At 38.9% G+C, this 26891-nt stretch overlaps 7 protein-coding genes across 9 annotated transcripts; 4 read left to right on the forward strand and 3 right to left on the reverse strand.

The window, feature by feature from the left end:
• Window positions 1-206: 206 nt before the first annotated feature.
• On the reverse strand, window positions 207-1159 carry Gas41 (YEATS domain-containing protein 4 Gas41). Its single transcript, XM_064692780.1, has 2 exons — window positions 496-1159; window positions 207-436 (listed from the first exon to the last, which is right to left on the reverse strand). The coding sequence occupies exons 1-2, from the start codon at window positions 1019-1021 to the stop codon at window positions 279-281; spliced, it is 684 nt and encodes a 227-aa protein (XP_064548850.1). The 5' UTR covers window positions 1022-1159; the 3' UTR covers window positions 207-278.
• A 170-nt stretch (window positions 1160-1329) lies between these two features.
• Window positions 1330-5980, forward strand: SA (stromal antigen). Its single transcript, XM_064692827.1, has 10 exons — window positions 1330-1506; window positions 1568-1883; window positions 1980-2153; window positions 2216-2515; window positions 2604-3037; window positions 3094-3929; window positions 4451-4809; window positions 4878-5168; window positions 5237-5777; window positions 5835-5980. Exons 1-10 carry the CDS (start codon window positions 1430-1432, stop codon window positions 5894-5896), a joined length of 3390 nt encoding a protein of 1129 aa, XP_064548897.1. The 5' UTR covers window positions 1330-1429; the 3' UTR covers window positions 5897-5980.
• Window positions 5981-7521: 1541 nt separating this feature from the next.
• Window positions 7522-9613, reverse strand: LOC135435663 (zinc finger BED domain-containing protein 4). Its single transcript, XM_064692829.1, has 3 exons — window positions 9331-9613; window positions 8277-9260; window positions 7522-8207 (listed from the first exon to the last, which is right to left on the reverse strand). Exons 1-3 carry the CDS (start codon window positions 9565-9567, stop codon window positions 7608-7610), a joined length of 1821 nt encoding a protein of 606 aa, XP_064548899.1. The 5' UTR covers window positions 9568-9613; the 3' UTR covers window positions 7522-7607.
• A 108-nt stretch (window positions 9614-9721) lies between these two features.
• Window positions 9722-11812, forward strand: LOC135435662 (mini-chromosome maintenance complex-binding protein). Its single transcript, XM_064692828.1, has 3 exons — window positions 9722-10987; window positions 11047-11290; window positions 11361-11812. Exons 1-3 carry the CDS (start codon window positions 9783-9785, stop codon window positions 11742-11744), a joined length of 1833 nt encoding a protein of 610 aa, XP_064548898.1. The 5' UTR covers window positions 9722-9782; the 3' UTR covers window positions 11745-11812.
• Window positions 11770-13791, reverse strand: LOC135435664 (acyl-coenzyme A thioesterase 9, mitochondrial). Its single transcript, XM_064692830.1, has 3 exons — window positions 13127-13791; window positions 12832-13071; window positions 11770-12769 (listed from the first exon to the last, which is right to left on the reverse strand). Exons 1-3 carry the CDS (start codon window positions 13311-13313, stop codon window positions 11793-11795), a joined length of 1404 nt encoding a protein of 467 aa, XP_064548900.1. The 5' UTR covers window positions 13314-13791; the 3' UTR covers window positions 11770-11792.
• Window positions 13792-14218: 427 nt separating this feature from the next.
• Window positions 14219-15006, forward strand: LOC135435665 (glutathione S-transferase 1-like). The gene has a single exon (XM_064692831.1). It carries the CDS (start codon window positions 14268-14270, stop codon window positions 14928-14930), a length of 663 nt encoding a protein of 220 aa, XP_064548901.1. The 5' UTR covers window positions 14219-14267; the 3' UTR covers window positions 14931-15006.
• Window positions 15007-16634: 1628 nt separating this feature from the next.
• Nhe3 (Na[+]/H[+] hydrogen exchanger 3) lies at window positions 16635-26409 on the forward strand. 3 transcript variants are annotated; one of them, XM_064692770.1, is made up of 14 exons: window positions 16635-17291; window positions 19519-19643; window positions 19728-19916; window positions 19987-20276; window positions 20995-21136; window positions 21223-21531; window positions 21591-21702; window positions 21762-21915; window positions 21977-22028; window positions 23397-23432; window positions 23698-23888; window positions 23947-24055; window positions 24119-24235; window positions 26294-26409. In XM_064692770.1, the coding sequence occupies exons 1-14, from the start codon at window positions 16964-16966 to the stop codon at window positions 26369-26371; spliced, it is 2232 nt and encodes a 743-aa protein (XP_064548840.1). In that variant the 5' UTR covers window positions 16635-16963; the 3' UTR covers window positions 26372-26409. The 3 variants fall into 3 exon arrangements, with proteins under 3 accessions (XP_064548840.1, XP_064548839.1, XP_064548841.1); XM_064692769.1 differs by lacking the exon at window positions 23397-23432 and having other exon boundaries at window positions 16637-17291; window positions 26294-26407; XM_064692771.1 differs by lacking the exons at window positions 23397-23432; window positions 26294-26409 and having other exon boundaries at window positions 16644-17291; window positions 23680-23888; window positions 24119-24621.
• Window positions 26410-26891: the final 482 nt, after the last annotated feature.

Raw genomic sequence — 26891 nt, forward strand, 5'->3', positions numbered from 1 at the left:
CCTCTTTTTACACTGACAGAACCTGCATGCAACACAGCAATAATTGTAATACTATAAAAATTGTATGATTTAGGTAGTCAATATACATTTGTATAATACCCAAACATACTTTCTCAAGAAAACAATACAGCTGTTGCAACGCATTGTAGAAAATTCTGAAAAAAGTACTGCATAGCGATTAGTAACAATGCAAATAAACTCAAATGTATTCTACAGCTTACTTTATTAGATTCACTTAAAATAAATATTTCTTAATTAAGAATTTACAAAATTGTGCACTAGGCTGGTGGCTTCTGGACTTTAGCTAACTCTGCTTTGAATTTAACAATAGTTTCTCGAGCCAATTTCAGTTTATCCTTCAGAGACACGATCTCGCCCTTAACCTTTTGCTTCACGTTAACAATGTTGTCCAGCGTTTTTTCTTTCTTTTCCTCAACTGAAATGGGTAAGGGACATTAAGAGAGTGAGTTCAATTTAAGTCAGTTTTATATTTACAATCTGTGTCATGGTTGAGCAATCCATTGGCACTTTGTTCCGAGAGCAAGAGATAATGCTGCATTATCTGTGTGGGCTCCTGGAAAACGATTTCCTCATAAGATTCTGATACCAGACCCTTTTTGGTATCCATCGTTGTGGAGGAGGTCAGCTCACCGTCCACGACAGGTGACTGGAACAGCTTTAATATGTGGTAGCAAGTCACCGGCCGTTCGGAGGGATCATTAAAATAAATCTTGATGACAACTTCGAATTCACCCCAGCCGGTTTCTGTAATTTCGTACGGTGGCTTGACCACAATGCGATTTGGATTCGCATAGCTCTCGTGCAATTTAAAGTGCACTTTCTTCACATAAATCGACATATCCTCGTCATAATAGGGCTTCAGATAAACCTGCCACTGATGCGTGTGTCCATCCTCCTCACGTTTCTTGCCGAAGGAGCGTGCCTTATTGCCATACACAATCGGCTTCACAATGGTCACGCCCTTCAATCGTCCACCCGATTCCGCACCGAATTCAGTCATATTTAATTGTTTTTATTATTAGGTTGTAATTGTTTATTTATTATTGATGTGCTCAAAATCAAAACAGACGCTGCTTCCATTACTTTTGGCATTGAGCATCGATATACATACTCGATAGTATTGGTGATTTTTCGCTGAACTAAAACTTGAACATATGCTATTTCCCTTTCACTCGCTCTCAATTTTTCGGTAAGATAGTATTGGTGACAAACATAAACAAATGTTATTTCTCTTTCTGTCGTTTCGAAATTATCGATATTTCGAAACGATAGTATTGGTGGTTTTACGCTGCCATCCCCAATTGCTGTTTTCCATTGACGCTATCGCGCTTTTTTTCATACGCAAAAACATTGTTTATAAAAGTATAAATAAATCCTTTTTAAATTAACCACCAGTTTATAAATCAACATGATGGCGCGCCGAGGTGGAAAGCGCATACGTATGGATGATCCGCCTCCGGCTCCAGAATACGACGAGCTGCACAGGTAATGTACAAAAAACACAGGTCCCATATTCAAGTTTTAATGTAAATATTTGTTTCAACAGCGATGCCTTAAATGAAAGCACATCTGATGCAGACAGTCCCACCAAGCGCATGACGCGACTGCGGGCACGCGGTGGTGTGCGTGACAAGCCGCCAATCATTGATGACGATGAGGATGAGTTTTTTGCCCCAGTTTCACGCAAAAGAAAGACGCCGCAAACGCGCAAGCCTCCAGCGGAGCGCAAGGAACGCATTGAGCGGCCACGCAAGGAGCCAGTGGAGAAGGCACACCATGAACGGATAGACAATGAACGCGAAATTACCACTGACGAGAACAGCTTGTACTATATTGTGCGACACTCTAAAAATCCTATTGCGGTAACTATACATAAAATTAATTGGGCAATTTGGCCAGAAGAGGTTTTGCATGCAGCCTAGTTTAAGCCTTACTAACAAATACTATTCTAAATGCAGAGCATCGTTGATCAGTGGATTGGGCAGTACAAGGCGAATCGGGAGACAGCGCTCGTCGCATTGATGCAGTTCTTCATAAACGCCAGCGGCTGTAAGGGCAAAATATCAGAGGATATACAATATCCCGTTGATCATACGGCTATTATTCGCCGTATGACAGAGGAATTTGATGAGGTAAAATAAAAACGTCAAATCATTAAAGTCACCTGCTCATATTGCAATCAATTTTGTTTCAGGAAAGCGGCGAGTATCCATTAATTATGACCGGCACACAATGGAAGAAATTCAAAAATAATTTCTGTGATTTTGTGCAAACACTTGTTAAACAATGCCAGTATTCCATTATCTACGATCAGTTTTTAATGGATAACGTGATTTCGCTGCTGACCGGACTTTCCGACTCCCAAGTGCGCGCTTTTCGTCATACCGCAACATTGGCGGCCATGAAATTGATGACCGCCTTGGTGGATGTTGCGCTCCTTGTATCCAATAATTTTGAAAATGCAGCTAAGCAATTTGAAGCTGAACGTGTCAAGGTTAGAAGCGCCTTGAATGTGAAGCCTTAGTAAAGGATTCACATGTATACCTTATGTTAATAATCTAAAAATTTGTTACGTCTTTTAGTCACGCGATCGGCGCGCATCGGATCGCTTGGACTCATTGATGACAAAACGCTCGGAGCTGGAGGAAAATATGGATGAGATTAAGAGCATGTTAACCTATATGTTCAAATCGGTATTTGTGCATCGCTACAGAGACACGTTGCCGGATATTCGAGCCATTTGCATGGCTGAGATTGGCATCTGGATGGAAAATTATCCACAAAACTTCCTCGATGATTCCTATTTAAAGTATATAGGCTGGACGTTACATGATAAAATTGGCGAGGTACGCCTACGATGTCTGCAATCGCTGCTGCCGCTCTATGACAAGGAGGAGCTTAAGGGCAAATTGGAGCTCTTCACATCCAAGTTCAAAGACAGAATTGTGGCTATGACATTGGACAAGGAATTTGAGGTATCCGTCCACGCAGTTAAACTGGTTATCAGCATACTAAAGTAAGTTTTAAAACTTAAAAAAAAAAAGCTTTAATAAATGATTGCATATTTTTTAGAATACATCCGGAAATATTAGCTGATAAGGATTGTGAGATCGTCTATGAGCTGGTCTACTCATCACATCGGGGTGTTGCACAGGCCGCTGCAGAATTTCTTAATGTGCGTTTGTTCCACCTAACCGCCGACATGGAGGAAACGAAGACTAAACGCGGCAAACTGCGTCTGCCCAATACACCACTAATACGAGATCTAGTGCAATTTTTTATTGAATCGGAGCTGCACGAGCATGGTGCATATTTGGTCGACTCGTTTATTGATAGCAATGAGATGGTGCGCGATTGGGAATGTATGACGGACCTGCTGCTAGAGGAGCCCGGGCCCAATGAGGAGGTGCTCGACAACAAGCAGGAATCCACACTCATCGAAATAATGGTGAGCAGTGTCAAGCAATCAGCATCGGGCGAGGTGCCCGTGGGACGTGCCAGCAATCGCAAGTTTACGCTTAGCTCCAAGGAGCTAAAGGCTATACAGGACGAGAAGGTCAAACTGACGGAGCATTTCATTGTGACTCTGCCGGCTCTGTTGGAAAAGTATCAGGCTGACAGCGAAAAATTGGCCAATTTGCTGGCAGTGCCACAGTACTTTGATCTAAATTTGTACACTACCAACCGACAGGAGGGCAACCTGCAGGCGCTACTCGACAAAATCAGTCAGGTAATGTGCATGCACACCGGTCGCGATGTACTCGAGACCTGCGCCAAGACATTGGAGTGTCTCTGCGCCGAAGGCAGCGCCACTTACACCCGCTGCAACATTGCGCGCTCCAACATCATCGAGAATGCGGTCAACAAGTACAAGGATACCATCGTCGAGTGGCGCAATCTCATTTTGGGTGAGTAGCTGTTAAATATTGTGAAATAACATTAGCAAAAAGCACCTCAGCTGTTGAACATAACATAATATTACTAACAAAACTTAAAATAACATAAGTTAACATAACATGACTTAACTTAACATAACATAAATTTGCCTAACATAACATAAATGTAATTAACATAACATAACATTAACAGAGGGTGGGCCTGCTGTATAAATATGGCTGCACAGTACAGCAGGTCTTCAGTTGAAGCTGCGACGCCGCCCGGTGCAGATCGTGATATGTGGTGTTTGTGCGTGTATTGATGTGAGCTCATGGGGAGGCCCATTTGAGCTAGTGTTTAGTTGAAGCTGTGATGCAGGCCGGCGCAGATCATACATTGTGTGTGTGTGTGTGTGTGTGTGTGTGTTTGTAAAAATATGAAAACCAGAGCAGAGAGAATGGTAAATGCTATATTTTTTTTATTTTGTCATTAAAGCTTACTTAAGAGAGTTTCGTATTAATTGTTAATATATATGTTTGGTTTTTATTTAAAGGCGAGGAGACACCAAATGAGGATGATATCTACAATATAACCATAACGTTAAAAGTGCTGTCAATTTTGTATTCGTCGCACAATCTGAATCCGTGGGACCTATTCAAATCCCTGTTCCGTGACGTCGAAGAGGCCCAGTGCAAAGACAATGTTGAACGTTGCCTGCCCAACGAGGCGCTGGCCTATTGCATTGAGGCCTGCTACTTCTCGATTAGCTGGGGCCTCTACTACGTCGAGAATGACTGTGAGACATTGAATGTGGCTCAGGCAGTTGCCGAGCTGCGCGGCAATCTAGACAGCTTCATGTCCGCCTGCTTTGAGCTGACCCGAGATGGACCCACTGTGCAAATTCAAGAGGCTGTACGTATATTATATTATTTATTTATATTTGTGAAAGATCTAATGATATTGTCTTCTGTTTTTGACAGGCCTACCAGTCCATCTGTGATCTGCTTATAATCTACTCGGATCAGTTGGCGCGCAGCGAGAGTGAACATATACGCAGCTTGGAGTACAAGTCCCGCATGGACGAACATCTCATATTGGACAATTTTGTGCAGCACTACGTGTTCTCGCTAAAGCAAGTTGTTGCCCAGGATGAGACGCGCATCGAGGAGCTGCACAAGAAACGCAACTTCTTGGCCTGCTATTGCAAGCTAATTGTCTACAACATAATACCTACGATGCGTGCAGCGAGCATATTCAAATACTATGTCAAGGTAAACCATACTCACATCCATAAATCTATCCTCAATAGCTTAATGGTAATCCCTTCGTTTACTTACAGTGCTACAACGAGTACGGCGACATTATTAAGGCGACGTTGGGCAAGGCTCGCGAAATCAATAAGGTCAACTTTGCGATGACGCTGCTGCTGAGTCTCATAACCGTATTTAAGAGTCTGCAGGAGCAGAGCGATGATGGCGTTGTGTCAAAAAGTTCGCAGGAGTTCATTGACCTAAAGGAGTTGGCAAAACGATTTGCGCTTACGTTTGGCTTCGATGCGCTTAAAAATCGCGACTCGGTCGCATCCATACATCGTGGTGGTATTTACTTTGCTGCCAATAAACAGCCCGACGATCCAGTGCGAGCACCAACACGCCTATTGTTTCTGGAGGTGCTGAATGAGTTTAACTATAAATTATTAAAGCAGGACAAGAAGGTGATCATGGCCTTCCTAGACAAGGTCATACCGCCGGGCATGCCATCGAGCCGAGCCGAGGAATGGCAGCCGTTGATACTCTATCGCAACTCCCTGCTGCACGGCGAGACAGATCAGGCACCGGTGGCCACACGTCGTGCATACACACGCAAGCGCAGAGATCATGGTAAACCACTGGCAATTATCACAGCTGACACAATATTAAACATTATTATTATTTTAGATGAAGATGACGAGGAAGAGGAAGATGAGGAGGAACATAATGATCCCGACTATAGAGGCTGAGATATCCTCTAGGGTAATTAAAAAAATAATATTAGCAAGTCATTCACTTAGTTTTAAGAATAAAATCTATTTGTTTAACGTCAATTTGAACGTAATATTAATTATAGAGAGGAACAAAGAGTTGAAAATATTATCCGTTGGCTAGGCCAATAACGGATAAACATCTTCATTCAGATATATTTAGGACTGCAAGGATCCTGCCTTCTGGGCTTGTATAAGCAAATGCTAAATTGAAAATGATAGAGATTCGGGTTTTTTACTCTTGCTGCTCAAATTTTAAACTACAAAGCGCAACGAATGCACCAATATTGATTTTATTTCATAATACAAGATCTTCCGATTCTATAGTACAACTCAAAAATACATAAAATCAAATACATATATTAAGTATGTTTCTTACATCTTGCCGAGAAATCTATAGCCGTTTAAATTCGCCCAAAATTTCAAAGCATATGCTAGTGTCTCGCTGCACGTTTTTAGCGTCAAAGGCTTTAAATTGGAGGATAATTTTGTGTGGCCCAATTAAAGAAAATCCGCTTACATCGAATATCAACTCTAAGTCAAACGGTTCATGAATCATTTTGGTCTGTAAGAAAAAAGTTTGTCATATGTTCATAATGTATATATCGATTATATTTGAAAACCTACGCCAGGCTCAAGGCATTTCTCTTTGACTTCTTCCATATTGGTTATATGTTTTGGCCAATACTTGTGCCAGAATTGATTTTTGTCATACAGAGATTGGCAGAAGTTAGAAAGGGACGCAGTAATTGGTGTTGGCTGCCAGATTCCGAGATTATACCGATACATTGCAACATTTGCCTGAAAATAATTATTGTATTTAAATGTATTTCAATTCAATTCGATTTTATTCCTTTACTTGAATGCGATCACCACGTTGAATATTCCAGACAGAGGTGATATCGCCCGTAACTTGCATCGTATTCGAATGCGACTTGAATTTTGCCTGGGATGTATCGAAGATTCCTTCAGAATTGAGCACGTTACTTGGTTGATTGGGACAATCGGAGAATATTTTCTCATTTTCCAGAAGGAATACATATTTAGTAGCAGTCGATTGCCTTACGAATATAAGCAAAAACAACACTTGGTATAAAAACTTTAGTCGGCCCAACATCTTTTCGGTATTCGCGTTTATTACTCGAAGCAATTTCGTTTTGGTTTTGTGCATCACGAGTTGGGGCTTTTATACACTAGAATTTATGAATTATATAACACGTCCCGTACACAAAACTTAATTATACATGCTTGTTAGATCGCACCTAATTATGAGGTTCTAAATAAAGGTGTGCTGATATCAAATTAATTATAACGTACAATTTAATTAGGTAATTACAGTAATGTAATTGACAAATGTTTATAGCACTTTATATTTATCTACATATATAAAACTGTCCTGACTGACTGACTAAACGGTGAGAAGTAGAAAGCTAAAATTTGTACTGAAGCTTTCTTTTGGGTCGAACATTAAAATTGGGGTTAAAGATTGGGATCAAAATCATAAATTACAATTTTATTGTTATTTTTAAATTATTATTAGGTTTATTATTCTTCAAATCGTAGAGCCTTAGTATCCCTTGGGAATACCTAACAAATGTGGCTCATTAAAAATAGCTACAGTTTATTGAGTCATTATAGTTTATAATTTAACAAACTAATATTTTATTTAAATAATAATATCATAAAATAACTATTCTTGCTCTAGAGCCTTAAAGTTAGCTTTGACAAACAATATTTTCGAAACATTTTCGGGACACAGACCCGATTGCATATCACTAAAAAGGTTTTTAGATACACTGAATAAACGCTCGCTGGCAATACTTGCGGCGGGAGTGGATAGATATCGTTTTACAATTGGTAACATAGCGCTATACTTATTATTGGATCGCCACCAAGCTAATGGATCGCTTTGGCGCTCAATTCTGGGTTCGGAGTTGTACAAGTACAACAAGTTTTTTAGTTGCGATTGCGAATGAAACGATGTGGAGGGTTCCGAGCTGGAGTTGGATGGTGTGAGCATGTTGTCAAGAAACGAGTCAATCTTGGATTCGTTTTTAACATTGGAAGCAACTTTAACGATCTTCATTGGTGGCTGCCATTGTTGGAGCTGGGATCGGCACAGTTGTGTCAGGACTTCATCTGTAACCAGCTGCGCCTCCTGTTGTGTAAAAAATGCCTGCTTGTAACGCGGATCCAAATATGTGGCCATTAAATATTTGATATCTGTGGTCACTGTGGAGCATTTTGATTCCAGCTCCTCGAGCAGTTTTCGAGCAAACGAGCAAATGGTCTGTAAGAAATTAAATATATAAATATATTTTGAAATTTATTATATACGATGGTTAGAGGAGAACATTACCACTGAAGACACAAAGTTGTGCACATCTGTGCGAAGCGAATCCCGCAGAGCTGCTATTAGCGGTATGACAGAGGATGCTGTCGAAGAGGTATCACTCCAAATACTGATAATTTCCTCAATGGGTTGTATGACACGATTACCTAAATCAATATCCAGCCATTCGTCAGGATACATTTTTACCATATTATATTCCTCCGCATAAATTGAGAGAGCATCTTTTAGTTTGAGCAAGCGAGCTTTTAAACGAAATATTGCATTCCAGCTCAACGGGGTTTCATTAGGCTCCATTAATGGAAGTGGGTCGCGATTTAAACGCCTCTCGTGAATATATTTCAAATGATTGTATGCAATATGAGATTGTTCAAAGTGTTTGACGATTTGTAGACATTTAGCATCTAATTGCTGCAGGTGCTCATTCGACTCGATTGCATATTTCACACACAGTTTTAGCAGATGAACACTGCACTCGACGACAGCGCCCTGTGTGCAGGTGCCTTCATCTCTAATAATGCAGTTAATCTTCTCTTTGGGCAACTGCAGCTCGTGGATGGCATTAGATATCATATTAGGAATGCGGCACGTAACTTCCTCCGTCTGTCCTTTGTCCAGGGCTTCACATTTCAAGTGTAGTTGCTTGGGCTGAAAGTCACTGAAGATGCCATGACAGCTTAAGCTGAGCAAGCCTTGGCCGCCTGATCCCCACCAGATGCTTGTTGCCAGCGATACGGACTCCAGCATGACCAGTTGTTGCTTTAATTGCGCCTGCATGCGCTGATATATGTCTTGGCATATCATATTCTCATAATAACTGATTGTATTAATTGTGTATCGCGGCTGCAGTACTTTGATAAAGTTAACAAAACCAGCACCTTTTATCAAACTAAAGGAATAATCATGCTGGACTATCATCAAAGCCAATTTCTCATCACACGCATAAGCTTCGTCCGAGTCGATAGGCCTTTGGACTTCCAATGGATCTGTATCCTGGAAAAATAGTGATTGTTTTAAGTTAAAATGTGAATTCCGCTTCAAAGTGAATGTTCTTTTTTTTTACGTGTAACTGCAAGTTCGTGTTGGCGGTTGCGCTATCGTTAATTTCCGTTTTCACCATGTACTTCATGTCGTTTTCGGATAGTGTTAGAAATTCGGCAGGATGCTTGCTCTTTAAATGATTTCGCAGACATGTTGTGCCACGACCCTTGCGTGAATAGTTTTTGTGGCACAGGCAACAAATTGCGACAGTATCGCTTTCTTTATAGAAAAAGTTCCAAACGCGACTCTTCTTGCTCATTATTTAATTTGCGGATACTCCGCTTTACATCCGTTTCGTCGCAGCCCTAATATACAACCTACGATAACACAAAACGATTACGATAACTGTTCGATTGGTCAGATTTAGTGTTGCCACCCTTGCTAGATATTTCTATCGAGTTTCTTCCATCTATAATTTTGCAATTTGGCGCGCACGCGACAGCAGCAGTCAGTAATTGTTTGTTTATTTGCGCGATGCCTTGCAACACGGAATTGCCGAGCTCTCCAGAGGAGCTGTCGAGTCAAGACAGTGCCCGCTGGAAAGAATTACTCAACGACTCCACCAAATGGCACTCTATTCCGCTGCTAAATCACACGCCACTGCACAAATTGAGGGATCAGGGACTGGTTCGTTTTCGCGGCATGGTGCAGGACATGATGGATCCAGAAATCTATTTGGAGCGCTACGAGGTGAAGTCCGCCGACGGAAGCACACGCCTACAGCCAGGCAAATATCGCGATTGTCTTCGACTGGGTAAGGATGAGCAACTGGACTACCAAGCCGAGAGCAATGTGCATGGCGAGCGGCGTACATTGTTCGTTGTGTCGGTGCCTGGCTTAAATAACTGGGCCAAAGAGCATGAAAAACTGTGTAACCCGCAATCAGAGAAGCTAACAAGTCAACAGACAGTAGTTGGAAATGGTATTAAACGCGCGCTTGATGAACAGGAAGACATGGAGGTAGACAAAGCAGATGAATCAAGCGGCATTAGCTCACTTAAAAAGCAATGCGTGGATGTTGAGCCTAAAGCGGAAACTACTGCCAGCAGCTCCGCTGTGCTGGGCACTGACTATTTGCTCAACTCGCCGCTGCCCGATCGCCCAAGCATGGCCTGCATGATAAAGGTTTACGAAGACTTTGACAAGTACACGCTAAACTCTCTTATGGATTTCGTGGGTTTTCTGTCCGTGGATCCAGCGCTGGACGCATCCACGCTGGATGTTGAGGCCATGAAGGATGTGGAAAGCTTAAGTGAGCTGCAGGCACAGAATCCATCGCCGTTCTTAATACCACGCTTGCATGCCTTTGGCGTCAAGTCGTTGTGCCATGCTAATCCGCTGCTGGATCAGAGTCTGCAGCAACCCGCAGTACCGGAGCTGGGATTGACGCAACAATCCCTGGAAACTATACACAAGGACTTGCGAATGCTGCTTAAGCTCTGTTTATTTGAGGACGAGCTTGCCGCCGAATATCTGCTCTGTCATCTCATCTCTACGGTTTACAGCCGTTCCGAAATGCAGAGCATCGGTAAATTTGCACTAAACATTTGCAATCTGCCCAAAGAATGCTTGCACCAGTACACAACAAAGCTATACGAGGTGCTTGAGCTACTGCTACCCGCCAGCCACTATCTACCCATGACACTGGACACCATGAACACGGCCGCCTTTGCACCAAAGTAAGTTACCGCTCCACTAAATCTTTTGATAATTCATTGAACTCTTTTATTGCCAACAGAAAGGATTATGAGACAAACAAGCTGGTTTCTGGACTGCTGCAGCTGGCACCCCACACGCATCTGCTGCTGGACGAGACGCGCATGCAGCAGGGCAAGCTGGAGGCAAATGGTGTGCATGCCATACAGCATCTGGCCAATCTGATCAACAATCAGCAGTTGAAGTGCGACTTTCAGTATTATCAAATAGACTACAACGTTGATATTCCGGTGCTGGTGCTCAGTGAGGGCCGCAGCATGTTACCGGTAAGCAATGACAACTCGCACAGGACACATAAATAGAAGTTATAAACCCTTCGTCCACCTTCATTTACAGAGCGACTTTGTGCTGCCAATTAATGCCGATGGCAAAGCTGTCGAGCTATATGAGGAATCTCTAAAGGCAGCTCTGCACTATTTGCAGCCAGCGCGATTGCAGCAGTTCCGCAACTATTTGACCATGTCGAGGATCACCCAATTCAGCGTGAGCGACGAGCATACGGAAATGATACAGCAGCACTTTGTGGACATGCGCAAGGCGAACGTGAAAAGCAATGCTGATGATTTGCATGGACTGTTGGTTTTGTTGCGTCTTTTGGGCATTGCGCGCGGCAATGGGGCGCTAGATAAAGAAACCTGGCACCTGGCCACCGAGTTCGAATCAAAACGTCGCCAGCGGCTGCAGGCATTGCCCAAGTCAAGCGTTCCGATGCGCAATTAGGTACCCCCAATTCAATACATAAATATTTTAAGTAAAGTTTCTAATATTTTAGTTTTCTCCGGTTCGTACACTTGTTTGAGATTCTTTATTAACTTTCCGCGCTTCCCTAAGTTTCTGGAAGGCGTGAAATTTGTTACGTCCGTTTATGTACCACAGTGTCTCCTGATAGGTGGATGGCAGCACCTCTGTGACGTTCCGTTCAGCCTTATAGGTGAGATGCAGGGCGTTTGTTGTAATCTGTACCATATTGTTCGCATCCAGGGCCTGCACAATTGTCAATAGTTGAATATATCTTTCGAATGTGTATACAACGTAGGAGGTCACTTTCAGGAATGAGTTCATCTTTAGCGGCCGATAAAACTCAACGTCCATTATGCACTGGATCAAGGGCCGACCGCCAGCATGAATACAGGCGGTAATGAAACTAATTTCCACAGCGGAGCGCATCACAAAACCAGCAAAAATGTAATTGTGCGAATTGCGATTCTCGGGAAACGCATGCAACATGGTCGTTTGAAAGGATTGCGACATCCATTTACAATTTGGTGGCAATTTGGAGGGCATACTCCTAATTCCTAATGCGTTCATACCTCTGGTCCGCTTGAAGATCTCATACATGAGCTTTCCATCGCTCGATGTTGGTTTAATATTGAGCACAGATTTCGATTGTTTAGCCATTCGTTTCTTTTGCCGCTTGATGGAGTTCGCCAAACAGAGCTTCTCCTCCTCGTTGGCGGGCTCTAGAGCATTAACTGGTGCCGATCTCGTATTTGTCGCATTACGGGCAACCATCATAATTATGGCTTTGGCTATGGTTTGCATTATCTGTCGTATATATATTGTTAACTCCATGCAGCTGTTGCCAGTCCACGAGACGTGACCACACAACTCAATATCTTCAGAAGCCGAGATTCTATTGATATTAGTGAAGTCTACGCTGTCGTACAGGAACGTAACAAAGTTGTAGGGCACCGGAATACCCTTTGGCAATGTCGGGATACATAGATGACGATGACAGATCCACACTGCAAACTTGGCATATTTAAGCGTCGTGTTGGCTCGTTGGCTCTCAAATACATTTGCTTACCGGCAAACAGGTCCAGCTCCTCCATTAAACGACCTATGCGGACTCGACCCAGATGGTTGACATAGCGCTCTCGGATCGGAACCGTACTCAGTGGCAATACAGCAGTTGTAAAGGAGTCTTTCATGGTGCGTTCCGGCAGATCCTTTTGCGCGGGCTGATATTTCAGTAGATTGGCACGGCACTTGGGTATGGAATAGTAGCCCGGTTCCAGACCGATTTGTTTCTGAATTTCCCTAGCCACTACAATGCATCGTATTAATAGAGCAGCTGCACGGGAAGATTCGGAGACAGTTACCATCTAACATTGTACCAGAACAGTGACCCGACTGGAAGGCCTCAAATTCGCATGTATCATCCCCCTTTCGAGAAGTGTGAAGAGACTGATGCATATTAAGTAAATGGCAAGCACATAGTTTATGGAATATTTGAAGAATGCATTGGACCGAGTACGCCGATCCTGGAGCTCTGAGCACGTGGGCCATCCTAAAGAATCAGCAAACGCATAGAATAGAATTTAGAGGGATATTCCAAGTACTACTACTTCAAATTTTATTTCAATTTTAATATTTTGGGGAAGAAATCGGTCCTATTTCATAAAAACATATTACCCGCATTGTTTTCTTAGGCCACAACTTCTTTAATACAAAATAATATTTATAAATATTGCCCCCCTATGTGATTCTCAGAAATTCAGTAAGAGGAATTCTTGCTTTGATAATAAGTTTTATATGGAGTATGAACAGGATACTCCATATTTTTTCTTCTCTTATTTTTGCTCTCCTGCTTTTCTTAACACCCCCTCCTTATTTCCTTTCTTCTTTTACCTTCCTGTTACTGAAAGGCAATACAAATAATCGCGTGTGGGTAACTGACAAATAGCTTGATTAGAATTCGAGGGAGGCCGCAATATTTCTATGCTGAAAGTGAAAATTTGCACGCTCATCATTATTTTCTTGAAGCTTATTGCAAAGCTTCATAGATCAAATAGATGACGCCTATAAATTCTCGACTAGAAAATACACGGCACTTTGGTCTGAAAACTATCATATCACGTTAATATATGCTAAGATACCAACAATAGTAAAAACTAATTTTCAGTTCAAGTTTTAACCGATTTATATCGAGAATATATGTATGTAGACATTTAATTAATGCCCCAAGCCTATTAAGGGGCATACAAATGCGCAATCACCGTTATAATAGGTGCGGTGAGAAATGCTGGTACGAATTTCACCACAAATCAGAATAGCCTCTGCCGGGGTAGAAAAGCGCGCTATCATCGTTATACGAATTTATGCTCACGTGAAAGCTTGCAAAAGCTTTGACGCTAAACTTTGAAAATCTTGAGCCCCACGCGTACATATATAAGGCATAAAAGCTGTGGACAGCTTTAGTTTAATTCATTGCGTTGATGCGATCACCACGCCCACAGCAAGATGTCGAAGATTGTACTATATGGAATTATTATGTCCCCGCCGGTTCGTGCTTGTTTACTAACACTTAAAGCACTGGAGCTGCCATTCGAATTCAAGGAGGTAAATCTTGCCGAAGGCGAGACCCGCTCACCGGAATATCTAAAGAAAAATCCACAAGGCACAGTGCCGCTGCTGGATGATAATGGTACTCTCGTATGGGACTCACATGCCATATGCATGTATTTGTGCGACAAGTATGCCAAGACGGATGAACTCTATCCCAAAGAACTATTGAAGCGCACTGGGGTCAATCAACGTTTGTTCTTCGATGCCAGTGTGATCTACAAGGCGTTGTGGAATGTTAGCAGTGCGTTCTGGATGAAGGGAATCACTGAGGTCTCAAAGGAGAAGACCGACAATGTTCACGAGGCGCTGTGGTTAACCGAGGTTTTTCTGGATAAGCCATACATCGCGGGAGATTCGCTGACCATTGCTGACTTCTGCTGTGCCGCCACCGTCTCATCGGTGCCAGCTGTTCTAGACATTGATCCACAGCGATATCCGAAAATCACCGCTTGGCTCGCCCGTCTCGGTGAGCTGCCATACTATGAGGAGTCCAACAATGTGGGAGCCAAGCAATATGCGGCATTCATGAGAAGCCAGTGGACGAAAGTTGAGCTATAAGAGAATTTTAAGGCGAATGTGACAGTACCTTGTCTATGTATTATAAATAAATTAACATATATTCTATGACACTTAACGTTATTTGAGTGCTTAAAACAAACAATGGTTCGTTTTTTCTAATTGAAATGTAAACAACTATTAGGTTTTTTTTTTGTCAATGCGTATAATTTTTTATGAACTCTTAAGTATTTGATTTCTTGGCTTTTCGATGTCCAAGCAATTGGCGAGAATACAACGCTCAAACAATTCGTATGCTTCATTGACACTGAGTGGCTACAGCAATGTTGTTGTATTTTCATTTATTTAATCTGACTTAATAAATATTAACAGCAATTCGTTGAGAAGTACTTTAAACGTTATGGCTTCTTTTCGAATGTATCTACTACGCATAAAATCTTGTTCGCTCTTCCATTTTAAATATTAATTAAAGTACGCATTCTCGAAAATGTTTTGGCGCCATTGTCAAAAATATAAGACAACAGTCACTTTGCATTAATCATATAATTTTTATTTTGCCGCTAAAAGCTAAGAGCTGCATACCATGCACAAGCATTACTATCGATTTGAATATTTGCTATCGATAGGGTAAGCTCATCGATTTATTGGAAGCATAAGCCAACGAAAGATAGTCTAAACAAAATGAGTAAAAGTAACAAAATTGTCTGGACCGATGAGATTTTGTTTTTTATAATAAAACATGTGAAAGTGGCGCCATTCGTTTGGGACCACTCCCATCCACAATTTGCATATAAATCAAAAAAGGCAAAATTCTGGTCACTGCTTGCAGAAAAGGTCAATGCCTACGGTGGATTTTTTTCAACCACACCAATTACAAAGGGTTAATTAAATAAAATTGTTAAAAAGAAACAAATTGCATATTAAAGTAATAACGTTATGATTCTAGAGGCATTGCAAAAAAAATGGACAAACATGAAAACATACTATTTGTTCGAGGAGAGCAAATCAAGGAGAATCGGAGCAGATGCAGATAACTTCAGTACCACCTGGAAATTTAGGTCAACATTGTCGTTCCTAAGTTCAGCTCTGGACACACCAGCATCTCGACCACAGCAACAACAAACTACATCGGAAGTTAGCACATGTGGCACTATTCTACCTCCCAACCCAAGCGAGAGTAGTTTTGATCTATCTGAAGACGATCCACTTGCTACACAGGACTGCCTGCCACCAAATATTACGATAAAAACTGAAGAACCGTCAGCCGAAGATCCGCCAGCATTAAGTGAGCATGAGAATGAAGAAGAAGAACCGTTGTCACCTGTAAGAAAAAGACCAAAAGAGGCCCCAATCATAGAAGTGCGAACACCTAGGAAAGCAAACAAATCATATTTTTATCATTATGGCATGACTGTTGCCCAAGATTTGGATCAACTGGATGAGGACTACAAAATAGATGCTAAACTGGAAATAATGCAAATTATTGCCAAATACAAAAGAGAACAATACTTGAATCAAACCGACAGTTAAAGTAAAAGTAAAATTTAAAAAACTCATGGTTTTTGATTTTAATTTATTTTGAAACTGAGCCAGTTTAACTCCCCTGTTGAGAATGCCTGCACAAAACGTAATAGAATTTGCTAACCACAACAAAAAGCAAAAAATGGTATTTGTGATGTTACACAACACTGACAATCGCTTGCGAAACATCGTTAGTTATCGATAACCACATCAACAGCTGTGAGCAGCAGCAGCAGTCCAAGCACCAGACTTCAAAGGAAACTGTCTGCTCTGCACAGAGTAGCTATAAGTAGTATAAGAGTGTATAAGAGGCGAGCATAATTTCAAATATACATGTTTCTTGTGACAAAATCAATTGTGTAAAATATTATTTTGTTTTTTAATGTAATAAAACCGCAATAACAACCGAATCTGCGTGTAAAGGTACCGACAAGCACAAACGCAAGCTGCAAAAGCTGTGCGCCAAATCAATTTACGGCGCACAACGTAACGCGAAAATCGATTTCAGTTTTCGACTGCTGTTGCCAGCAGCTGCTGCTGTATGAACTCAATTAATGTACAATTGTACAATTAATTTCATTCCACCTCCAAACAGCAAGTGCAAAATGCACTCACACACGGCCTCAGTGAGGAGGCCACTGGCGGATCGCTGCTGGTGGCAAAGCTCGCTGCGGCTGCTCACGGTCTGTGCCCTCATCGCTGGCTGCAGTGCGGCCGACACGGACATAACGCTCGATGCGAAAGCGACGCTCAATCATCGCATTCAAAGTCTCGATTTGCTGGTATTTGTATTCCTGCTGGCCCTAACGGTGCTGACCATTTGGCTATTCAAACATCATCGCGTTTCCTGGCTGCATGAGACCGGATTGGCTGTTATTTATGGTAAGCGAATCACTCGACCAGCTAACGTTGCTTATTTATCTATGCACGCTATTTGTTGGCTTTTATAATTATCATTCATTCTTGATTTCATCATTTTCCCTTTTCGCCGCTCGTCAATTCAGCCGCGTCGTCATTTTGACCCTGTCATTGCCAACTGCAGCTTTTATTGTCGCCTCTTGGTTTTTCTTACATTCGCAACATGCCTCACCTACACATGTACATACTTATACACATAGATATACATATATAAATGTATATGCATTTGAATAGGTATTTTTACACCTTGTGTGCACAGCCCCCTTCTATAAAAAGGGGCACCTTAAACATAAAAACAAAACTCGCCTCTGTAATCGGAACAGTAAAGCTTTCAAGGCCCGTATATTATACAAAATAAACGGGTTGATGATATACGAACCTGTATTTGGAGACTCTGATTACACATGACGTCGCAAAAATTCTTTAGTGCACCTTCTGTTTATCCTTAAAAACAAGTGACCCATTATAAAACTCAAAGATATGCATATTTATGTGCATATTTTTATTACAGTGCATATTCGCTAAGGTTGAAATCAAAGCTCCTACAGACTTTATAGCGCTATAAATTTATGAATCATTTACCATAAAGTATACTGGTGCACTTTAAATGAAAACAATTGTAGTGACAAAAGAACAATAATCAAATTACAAAACCAAGTAAACAAATTAAAGTGCAAATTTTTTAGTTATTATTAATTAAATATCAACTTCTGCCAGAATTCAGATTCATTGCATCTTTTTTTTTATTAATTTAGTTCAAATATTGAATTATAATTGTTCCTTGGAAAAATTTGTATGCTTCATAAGAAACTGTTTTTCACAAAGAGAAATTTTAATATTGAGCTCATTAATATTTAAGAGGGTAGAAAATGTTCATTTCATATGAAATTATATACACATACTACAGCTCTTTGATCAAACATTTTCTAACGTACTATCTAAACAAATAGATAATTTAAACTAATATATTCACTGCAATAATAACACAGCATGCGAGAGATTTAATTGAGCTCTTTTGATCTTAGATGTGAATTTAATTTAGCATGCTGCCTTGCAGTAATAAATAATTGAAAAAGTTTAAAGCAATTCACTCTAGCGAATCCTCACTGTGTATGTGTATATATACACAGGTGCCTGCCTGTGCACCTCACAATCGCATATGTTGTTCGATTTGGGTTTTTCCTCAATCGTTTTATTGCATTTAGCTTTAGTTTTTGAATAAACTGTGTCATCGATGCCAACGGGAAATCAAATACTTACTAACCTATTAGGCAAACAGGTCGGTTGTAATTTTCACAAGTACATTTCTAAAGCTAATTAGGGAGGCTCCTATATAGCCACGTGATTTGTCCATGCCAGCCGCTATTACTTGTTTTTTCTTGTCGCATGCAATGAAAATAATTAAATATGCTAATTAGACAGTGTATCTAAATTAGCGTAACCTCTAATAAAAGACAAAATCTGATTGCCCACGAAATGTGTTTGTACTGGCCAAAATAAAACAATAAAATCTAACAATACAATGCAGATACCACTCAAGAGTTCAGGCAACGCGCAAACTGTTTGGCTGGCTGATAAGCATTTTCTTGTTTTCACTGAGAATGAGTCAACATGTCAAGTATTTGTGTTCCACAGTTGTTCTACACGATCTTATCAACAACAGACTGGCAGCTCATTCATTAGTCATTTTAAAAACGGGCTTTGTGATAGGTCAGGCAGTAATTAAATAGGCTTACGACAAGAGCTGTAAAATAAAACACATTTGAATCGATTTGGTTGGACCTTTCGATTATGCGCGAATCAGTTGAGTCTGAGAATTACCCGTTGACTTTTTTCTTATCAATATCTCATATATTTGAGTTATAATATGCAGTTGCTAGTTTTTAATGTATGGGCTACTATCTAAGGTTTCGGTAGGAAAAATCTATTTTTATTTACCCAGTTTAATAAATAGTGAATCAGTTTTTATTCAGCCACTTTAATAAATAATAAATCTGCTGTTATTTTGACAACTTAAGTTTCCAAGTTTGTAAAGCATGTATTTATTGAGAAGTATTTAAAATGAATTGGAAAATGATTTGACGAAAAATTGAATCTATTGAATTTCCCATCCTTATAGCTGAGAATTCATATATTTTCAACTTCAACTTCGTTATATCCCTATCTTGATTAATTGTCTATTCAATTGCAGGTTTAATTGTTGGTGCCATCATACGATATGCTGGCACAAATACCACCCTGGTGCACATGCAGGTGGAGCCGCAGGGTATACCCACGTATAATGCCAAATTGCCACCGGACACACTCTGGTTTAAGGTGAGTACAGTTACACACACGCGGCGTTTGCTTATGCAATTTAAGTCAATTGTAATTGCATTTGTTTTCTTTTGTTTTGTTCAGTATCCGGTTAATCAGACAAACGCCACAAAGCTGCCCGAGGGTGTGAAGACATACGCGTACGTGTTTCGTGGACAGGTCTACGATATCGAGGAGAATGAAATTGATTTGAAGGCCACATTCGATCCGGAGGTCTTTTTCAATATCATATTACCGCCCATTATATTTTATGCTGGCTACAGCTTAAAAAAGGTTTTTCAATTTGACTGAATGTACAAATATATGCAACATTATCTTAACCGAATTTCCTTTCTGTTTGCAGAAATACTTTTTCCGCAATTTGGGCGCCATTCTGACTTTTGCCATTGTGGGCACTACCTTGTCGGCGTTCCTCATCGGTGGCGTGATGTACGGCTGTGTTAAGCTGATGCCAAATTACTTGAGCAGCAGTTTCACATTTCTGGATACGCTGTATTTTGGGGCGCTGATATCGCCCACAGATCCGCTCACCATACTGGCCATATTCCATGATCTGCACGTCGATGTTAATCTCTATGCGCTCGTATTTGGCGAATCTGTGTTAAACGATGCCGTTGCCATTGTCTTAAGCGGGTAAGCTCTTTACTAAGTAGAACTTACCTACTTATTAAATCAAGTAGTTTTTAAAAGAGGAAACGCATTCCTGTACAGTGTGTATAATAACAATTGTCTTATCAAATGTGTAAAGCATAGACGAAAATGTCCGAAATTGTATACCCCTTACTAGTAGTGTCAACAGCCGCGTTGATATATTGTCCGTGTACTTTATGACTCGTCTTTTTGCTGCAGGGAGTATATATATGGTTGTCAGCCGACATGGATCTATATATTATCTATCAGCTATAGGAACTATCGCTTAATTACTATGTCAACTATGCTTCCAATATATTAGCTATATTTGACTCACTATATATCATTATTATTATAACGATTTGCAGTAAATCAAGTTGTTTACAGCTGAAATAAATCACTGTATGCCCGTATGGTATTTAAACTACAAGAAAATTCATTTGCTTAACCATTTTTTATGGGTATATATTTTCCTTTAAGCTACTGATAAAATGTTTTTTTAAATGCGAACCCACACTTAATTAATTTATGGTATTTAAACTACAAGAAAATTCATTTGCTTAACCATTTTTTATGGGTATATATTTTCCTTTAAGCTACTGATAAAATGTTTTTTTAAATGCGAACCCACACTTAATTAATTCTTATCAGCTTCGCTGCAGGAAATTGCAATGTGCCAACAGTATATACAATACTTTTTATCGTTTATATATATTTACAGTGCAATACAAAACTACGGCGAGCATTATTCGAATAGTGGAGAATTTGAGACGACGGCGTTTCTCCGCTCGCTGAGCGACTTTTTCTGTATCTTCTTCTTGTCGCTGCTGATTGGCGCCGTCATGGGCTGTTTTACAGCATTGATATCCTTTTTGAAACACAACACAAATATTATTAATTATTATATGTATAAGCTTAATCCATTTTGTTTCCTTAACTCCTGCCACACTTGACCAAGTTTACGCGCGTTCGTGACTTTCCGCTGCTGGAGTCGGCGCTGTTTGTGCTCATGAGCTACAGCACGTTTCTGCTGGCCGAGGCCACGGAGTTGACCGGCGTGGTGGCCGTATTGTTTTGTGGCATCTGCCAGGCTCACTACACCTACAACAATTTGTCCGAGGACTCGCGGCAGCGCACCAAACAGATCTTTGAGCTGCTCAACTTTCTGGCCGAGAACTTTATATTCTCGTACATTGGCGTCTCGATGTTTACATTTCCCAAACATCATTTCGATGCTGGCTTCATAATAACCGCATTTGTGAGTAATATTCAAAATTATATTAATATGTCAACTAATAGATTTAATTTCTTTTATAGATTTGCGCCGCTCTGGGACGTGCTGTTAATGTCTATCCTTTGTCCTGGCTGCTGAACATTAAACGCAAACCAAAAATCTCATCTAATTTCCAGCACATGCTTTTCTTTGCTGGTACTTACGCCCGGAATTCCAATCTCCTCAGTGTTTAATTGTCAATTTGTTTTAATTAGGTCTACGTGGCGCCATGTCCTTTGCCTTGGCCATTCGAAATACTGTGTCCGATGCGCGCCAGACCATGTTGACAGCCACATCGCTGATTGTCATCTTTACGGTCATTATTCAGGGCGGTGCGGCTAACTTTTTTCTCAACTGGTTGAAAATACCGTGAGTTCAATTGGTTCATAAAAAAATCAATAATTTCTTAATAGACAATTCTTAATTGCAGCGTTGGCGTCGATGATGAGACTGAACAATTGAATAACTATCAGGTTCACAGTGTGAGTATCTACTTTCCACAATCAGTTCACTCGATTTTATATCATTTTATATAAGAGCTACTTAATTTGGTTTGGGGAATGTGTTGACAAAAAACTTGAAGAATGCACGGCTAGTATTTTAGTTAGCTGGATAACAATTAATATAACACTATATTGAGCCGGTTCATTGTCCTTATCTCTTAGTATTGTGGTCTGAAGCGAAATTCGGAGTCAATCAATTTTTCAATTCGAGCATATTTCATTGCAAGAGTATCATTGGTTGGCATCGGCTTCAATTGTCTTGTAACTTAGGGAAAATTAAATCGGCTATTATATCACAAATAAGATATTATATGGGATTCTAATTAATTACGAGTTTGGTTCAAGAACTTGTCCCTCATCTAAAAGTATAAGCTTATTTTAAATTATAAAAGTAATAATCGGTGGCCTTTTTTGAAAATTTAATTTCTATATGCATAAATCCTATTTTTATTTCCCGCCTTGGCTATATTTTATGTTTACGTTTTCAAATTTAAAATGCAACAATTTAGTTTATTATATTAAAATTATTTCAATTGCAATTTATCTTGTAATATTTACATAATTTTATTAATCAAAATAAATTAATTTTTAATTTTCATATGGCACAAAAAACATTTAAAAGCGCAATTAGAAAGTATAAATATTGTAATAACGTGTATTTGTTAACATATTTTTTACACGATTTAAAAAATGATGATTCGGTTCCTCTTCGGGTTCGGTTCAAAGCCCACTTGTATTAAAATCTTGTTAATCAATTTTAAATGTTTTATTTTCTGATCAACATGCTTTTATTTAAAAAGGGACTTGTTTGATTTTGTAATTTTCATATGGAATATAATCAACATTTAAGCTATCCTTTAAAAATTCATATTAAAGCATTGAAGATGTTATTAATTTTGAGTTCTCGTAAAAACAACCATCTCACGAATAGGAATTGGGTAAAAATAAGTAAAAACCAGGACGTGAACCGAATCCATATATCTTCAGATCCCAATGCACAAGGGTATTTTCGACTATTTGAATAGAAAGGGATTAGCTGGAATCTAAGAACCCGTTTTGCTCTAACCGCTAATATGAGGAATTCAGAGTCCTAAAATCGGTCGAAATCCAATATACAATTATCCGATGGCCAACGGGCCTGTTCTTTAAAAGAGATGTCTCTTCTGCATATTAAAATTATCAAATAGTTTAATCGCAAACTGAAGGGCATTTGTTTTGATTTGAAATGCATTTCTGATTCTGTTTTTGGTCATACATTAAAAACGTATTCTCTAACCTATTTATTTTGTACAATTTTGCGCAATTCACGCCATTTTCCATCTATCAAAACAAACCAAAAAAAAAAAGGTTTACAATTCCATGGATAATTCACATTCGGCTCCGGTACGTTGACAAATAATTCCATTCAATTGCAAATTAATGTATGCTTCTCCCTCGTCCTTTGTTCGCAAATAACACTAGCACATACACACACACGCACACAAACACATTTAGAGAATTAAGTTTTTCAATTTTTTTTTAGTTCTGTTAAGTTTTTTATAAGCATTTTATTTTGGTGCTGGTACTTTTAGTAAAACACATCTATACACATACACAAAGCTCTAATTTTGTCTCGTTGAAATTTGTTCAGTCTGATGGCTATTTGCAGGACGTGGAAGGTGGCGGCGCCGGCGCCGGCGGTGGGCGTGGCAAGACACGCCTTTCAAGTGGCGCCGACTCGAATCTGGATACGCCGCTGGACGGCAATGCGGCGACTGCAACAATAGCAGCAGGCGGACGGCGACGCAACAGCCATGAGAAGGCGATTCTGGCGCGGATTTGGGGCAACTTTGACACCAAGTAAGTAGCAATAAGTCAACTGTTCTTGAGCAGGAGTACAAGCCTGGGTATTTTGCAGATATATGAAGCCGCTGCTGACGCACTCCAGGCCCACGCTGCTGGAGACGCTGCCGGTTTGTTGTAATCCCATTGCCAGACTGCTGACCACCACGCAGCAGCTGACGCAGGTACGTGGTAGACTCTGAATAGTTGTCGCAATCAGCGCTAAGTTTTACACATTTGCTTAACAGGATGGCAGCGAGTTTCGACGAGTCGACTCCGACTCGGATATCTGCATTGACAACGATACTGGCAATGGGCTCAGCCAGGATAGCCTCGGCGGAGGGCGTCGCAACTCGATAAATCGTGTAAGTATTCGGTACATGGGCGATACTCAGAACCTACTTGCTAGCTACAGAAATGTTGAATGAAGCACCAAACCAAAGACTAATACCATGTAGAAAGAGCAACTAACCAAACCAATAACAAAACAAAAACCGAAGAACAACAATATCTAACTAGATATTTTGGCCAAGTAGACGCATTGTTATAAGCGAGATTTATATCAAAACTTATACTACCAACTGCAACAATTACTTACTATGCATAAAAATATATACATATATATATTTATATATATGTATGTATTGCTTATGTAGCATAACAAAATTGTGATTCGTTAACTTTTTAATTATAATGATTTAACTGTTAATTTTGTACAAACAACCAAACAAGAAACGTTTTAAAAACACAATTTTTTATTTTGTCTCCCATTATTATTGTGTTGTTCAATTATAATTAAATAATTATGTATTATTTAAATAGGCCAAGCGATTTCTAGTCTTAATATATATTTATTGTATATTATTTTTGTTAATATTACATACTGTTTAACTGCATGGCTAACCAAAATATATAAGTACATACAAAACAAACAAAATGCAAAATGTAACAACTTCCTCAGCGAAAATAATAATTTATTTATTTGCTGCGGCATCTTTCTTTCTATCTTTCCTCAAATCATCTAACAAATAAACAACTCATGCGGACTTTTAACCATTTAATTATTACGTTTAACGGTTACCATCTGCTCCTCCAACTGAAACAACAACCACACATACTTATCCAATACCATAACGATTGCATAAACTAAACATATTAAAACAATAGTCAAATATATTAAATGAAACTAATCACATTGCAAACGAACTCAGCTTGGTTACTAATAATTTTATGTAATCTCTCGAAAACGAAACGTATTTATTAACCCGAAATCGAATTTAACAGAACAAATGAAACAAATTCGTCTATTATTCAAATTTCGATTATTATTCAAATATTTCGATTATTTTGCTTTTGCAATTTGTCCATTTTTTATTTGTTTTTAAATTGATTTATTTTACGAACATTACTGAGAACTAAGCAAACAACAAGACTTGGTAACACCCCGTGATAATAATAATATGTTGTCGGCCTGTCCGATCGCACAAATATATTAGAAAAATCCGGTTTAAGGGTATTTCCCAATTACCTTTAGGTTGGCTGCTTGGGAATTTATAAGTATTGGTAGCTTTTTAAGGCACTCGCACAATATTGAAGAGGCTTTTTTTGTACTTTATAATTATTATTTATGTTTATGTATCTCACAATCTAATTTCTTAGAACCTAACATGCGACTAACCATGTAAGTATACAATTATAAGTTCATTTTCATTTATTTTGCTTACATTCTTCTATTTATCTATTTTTGTATGCAAGCTTAGTTTCAGTTAACGTTAACGACAATTATTTTGTTTTCTTACATGTTATTTATCTTGGAATTTATTTTATAAATTTCTTCTTATAGGTTACAGGCGAACATGGAAATGTTCATATCTAAGTTGATTTGTTGCTACATACATATTTATGCAATTGGTCTCATTTAAAATGAAAAATTTAATGCGTACAAATTAGATTTTTATTTTGGAATTTTCTTTTAGTTCTTAAGACATTGTGATTTGGATTCTAGTTATCAGTCTATGAGTTAGTTTAATGATCATTTTGTTAAAAGTGAAAAAAAAGTCTATGATTTAGTTTATTGATCATTTTGTTAAAAGTTTAATATTGATTCTTGTGATTAAGGTGTTTTCAAATTTATTCACATAATTGTTTATATTATTTAATTACCTAGAATAATTATTTTTCTTTTTCCATGAAGGGATATATATATAATTTTACCCTAAGCTGTAATTAACATGGAAACACAAAATTGCAAATGTGTAAAATTTTAATATAAAATAAAATACTCATAGCTTTATTATATTCCCTTTCTTTTTATTTGAAACCGCTGCTACATTTAATTGCAACTGAAAATCAAATATTTATACATTTTAAAAATTATAAAACTGTTCTTCAAAATCGTATCGTACCAAAACACAAATATTTAGATGGAAATCCTGGAGCATGTTCAAAGTCCGGTATCAACGAGAATCAGGCTATTAGGATTTTATGGCAAGAAGTTATAGGAACTATAGAAAAAACCCCTTCTGTTCTTTTTTTTAACCGTAGTTTTACATTTCTATTGACATACTATTAAAACATAGATAATGCTTTCGAAATTGCCGAACAATAATTAGTGTAAATAAATATATTTGAAACTGCTTTAGATATGTATTTGCGTTTTAAAATTATACAAAATTTTGCAATACATTATCATATATATTTTGTTCATGTATATTAAATGTGTAATTCGCGGTGTTTGCACGATAAAAATACACAAATGTAAGGATATTCGGTATTAATATTCAATATTCTGTCTATTGAACACTTTATTAATGCATACATGATTTTATTTAATGAAAACTTATAGACATTGAAAATATTAATTGTTGTGCTATTAATTTGTAAGTTTCAAATCAATAAAAAAAAATAAACGACTATGAAGTGCTTGTTTTTATAAAAATTTTGAAATGTGGTATGTTTCCATGAATTTTCAAGTATTTCCAATTTCTGGTCTTATTTCAAACTTGCCGCCATCGTAACGCA

This window comes from Drosophila montana, unplaced genomic scaffold, assembly GCF_035044405.1.
Source record: "Drosophila montana isolate Dmon_TW-CO22-7 unplaced genomic scaffold, ASM3504440v1 contig_3640_1, whole genome shotgun sequence".
Taxonomy (NCBI): domain Eukaryota; kingdom Metazoa; phylum Arthropoda; class Insecta; order Diptera; family Drosophilidae; genus Drosophila; species Drosophila montana.

Bases quoted from the DNA above. Each gene is read 5' to 3' on its own strand.
- Gas41 (XM_064692780.1), bottom strand. From the start codon at position 1,021: ATGACTGAATTCGGTGCGGAATCGGGTGGACGATTGAAGGGCGTGACC. The intron at 437-495 runs GTAAATATAAAA...TACCCATTTCAG, and splicing joins GCTCAACCATGACACAGATT to TTGAGGAAAAGAAAGAAAAA.
- SA (XM_064692827.1), top strand. From the start codon at position 1,430: ATGATGGCGCGCCGAGGTGGAAAGCGCATACGTATGGATGATCCGCCT. The intron at 2,154-2,215 runs GTAAAATAAAAA...ATTTTGTTTCAG, and splicing joins TGACAGAGGAATTTGATGAG to GAAAGCGGCGAGTATCCATT. The intron at 5,778-5,834 runs GTAAACCACTGG...TTATTATTTTAG, and splicing joins ACGCAAGCGCAGAGATCATG to ATGAAGATGACGAGGAAGAG.
- LOC135435663 (XM_064692829.1), bottom strand. From the start codon at position 9,567: ATGAGCAAGAAGAGTCGCGTTTGGAACTTTTTCTATAAAGAAAGCGAT. The intron at 9,261-9,330 runs GTAAAAAAAAAG...CTATTTTTCCAG, and splicing joins ACACGAACTTGCAGTTACAC to GATACAGATCCATTGGAAGT. The intron at 8,208-8,276 runs GTAATGTTCTCC...AATTTCTTACAG, and splicing joins ACAACTTTGTGTCTTCAGTG to ACCATTTGCTCGTTTGCTCG.
- LOC135435662 (XM_064692828.1), top strand. From the start codon at position 9,783: ATGCCTTGCAACACGGAATTGCCGAGCTCTCCAGAGGAGCTGTCGAGT. The intron at 10,988-11,046 runs GTAAGTTACCGC...TATTGCCAACAG, and splicing joins ACGGCCGCCTTTGCACCAAA to AAAGGATTATGAGACAAACA. The intron at 11,291-11,360 runs GTAAGCAATGAC...CTTCATTTACAG, and splicing joins AGGGCCGCAGCATGTTACCG to AGCGACTTTGTGCTGCCAAT.
- LOC135435664 (XM_064692830.1), bottom strand. From the start codon at position 13,313: ATGGCCCACGTGCTCAGAGCTCCAGGATCGGCGTACTCGGTCCAATGC. The intron at 13,072-13,126 runs GTAACTGTCTCC...GATGCATTGTAG, and splicing joins TTCTGGTACAATGTTAGATG to TGGCTAGGGAAATTCAGAAA. The intron at 12,770-12,831 runs GTAAGCAAATGT...CCAAGTTTGCAG, and splicing joins GGAGCTGGACCTGTTTGCCG to TGTGGATCTGTCATCGTCAT.
- LOC135435665 (XM_064692831.1), top strand. From the start codon at position 14,268: ATGTCGAAGATTGTACTATATGGAATTATTATGTCCCCGCCGGTTCGT.
- Nhe3 (XM_064692770.1), top strand. From the start codon at position 16,964: ATGTACAATTGTACAATTAATTTCATTCCACCTCCAAACAGCAAGTGC. The intron at 20,277-20,994 runs GTAAGCTCTTTA...ATATATTTACAG, and splicing joins GTTGCCATTGTCTTAAGCGG to TGCAATACAAAACTACGGCG. The intron at 22,029-23,396 runs GTGAGTATCTAC...AAAAAAAAAAAG, and splicing joins ATAACTATCAGGTTCACAGT to GTTTACAATTCCATGGATAA.